Source organism: Mus caroli, chromosome 11 (genome assembly GCF_900094665.2).
Source record: "Mus caroli chromosome 11, CAROLI_EIJ_v1.1, whole genome shotgun sequence".
Taxonomy (NCBI): Eukaryota; Metazoa; Chordata; class Mammalia; order Rodentia; family Muridae; genus Mus; species Mus caroli.
Genome location: NC_034580.1, coordinates 94,808,073 through 94,809,571, shown reverse-complemented (window position 1 = coordinate 94,809,571; position 1,499 = coordinate 94,808,073). Strand labels below are relative to the sequence as shown.

At 57.6% G+C, this 1,499-nt stretch overlaps 1 protein-coding gene across 2 annotated transcripts in view; it reads right to left on the bottom strand.

Annotated features, from left to right (window-relative positions):
• The window catches only part of Wipf2 (WAS/WASL interacting protein family member 2), a 41,953-nt gene that overhangs the window by 12,147 nt on the left and 28,307 nt on the right, over positions 1-1,499 (bottom strand). For both annotated transcript variants that reach the window (XM_029483900.1, XM_021177685.2), the window contains exons 4-5: positions 1,237-1,356; positions 127-783 (exon numbers count right to left, since the gene is read on the bottom strand). In XM_029483900.1, coding sequence (XP_029339760.1) covers positions 127-783; positions 1,237-1,356 — 777 coding nt within the window. The remainder of the gene's footprint in view (positions 1-126; positions 784-1,236; positions 1,357-1,499) is intronic.

The following is a 1,499-nucleotide window of genomic DNA, read 5'->3' as shown; positions in this document are numbered from 1 at the left end:
AGTGCTGGGATTAAAGGCGTGCGCCACCACGCCCGGCCCCTTTCTTTTTGATGGTTATTTCATTCTGCAGCTCTTTTCTGAGATTCTGAGAGCAAGAAAAAAGATAAAGGGCTTCCAAGCACTTACCTGCTCCCCTGCTAGGAGGCTCTCGGGCTGGGGGAGGTGGCCTGTTACTCAACAAGGAGGGGGTGGCTGAGGTGGGTGGAGGAGGTGCAAGGCCTCTGACAGGCCCTGGCGTTTTCCTATGCAAAGAATTGTGTCTCTGTGGCAGCTCAGGGGCTGACTCATTGGTGGGGCTTGAGGGTCCATTGGGGACCCCAGGAGGCTGGCGGTAAGGCGGTGGGGGAGGAGCCAGAGACTGGCCACTGGGTCCCGTTCTGATGTTCACAGGGGAAGGAGGTGGCTTTACAGGGGGTGGAGCAGGATGTCCTTCTCGACCAGGGTGCAGCCTCTGTCCAGGTGTTGGAGGCAAAGGTTTCTCCCTGTTGTAGCCTTGGGTTTTGTTGCTGTGCAGAGGCAGAGGGGTGGGGGGCGCGTTGGCACGCCGCCCTGGAGGTGGTGGGGGAGGTGCAGAGGAGCTGTGCTTCATGCCTGTGCCACTGGCGGTGTTGGGCCGAGAGAGGTCCGGTAAGGAGGGTCTCTGCATCCGGGGCAGTTCTGGGAGGGAGGCTCGGTTGCTGTCGGTATCATCATGAGGACGCCCACTGGCTGCAGATCCCGGAGGCCTTGGAGCAGCAGCTCGAGAGCTGGGGACTTGCAGGGCCGGCTTACCAGCTGGAGCCTCTACAAACACACCACCAACACTGTGTTAAGAGTTAAAGCCTAGCTGTCTGGTGCCTAGCTGATCCAGGCTCCTCAGTGCAGCCTGCACAACAGCCAACAGAGGCCCAGCACGGCTCTTGGGTCTGTTTGCTTTCCTGTGGCCCTGGGATCTACCAGAGACCCACGCACGCGAGGCGCTCCTCCACATACTGAGCTACATCTCTAGCCTTAGTGCTGAGTTCTACTCAGGTTTCAACAGATTCGGGACCTAGGAGGACCGCAGTCATGCACCGCAGCACCGACTCCCATTTTCTCCACTAAGTTAAACATTTTTATTGCCCCCAGCTTTGCTTTACCGTGGAAGGAACTACTCTCGTTTCTTCTTCCTCCTACCCGCAACCCCAGGCCAGATACACTTGGAACAAGTCAAGAAACTTATACTTGGGAGATCTCCTGCGAGATCATTTCTGATACCTGAAGCATCCTTGGCTCCCACAGGTCGGAGCTTCGGCACCCCTCCTTGAAAGAGACCTCCTTTGGGCTGCAGAGCAGCAGCAGCTCCGGGGCCGTAGCCACTACTGCTCCCTTTGGGCTCTGGAAGGCATAGGGAAGGGTTTCATGTTGCACGCTCTGAGCCGCTGACCATCGCCTTATGGAGGCTTTCATTCACAAGCGTACCAGCCTTACTTTGCCCCTCTATCAAGAAGCAGTCAAATAAGCCGGGCGTGGTGGCGCAC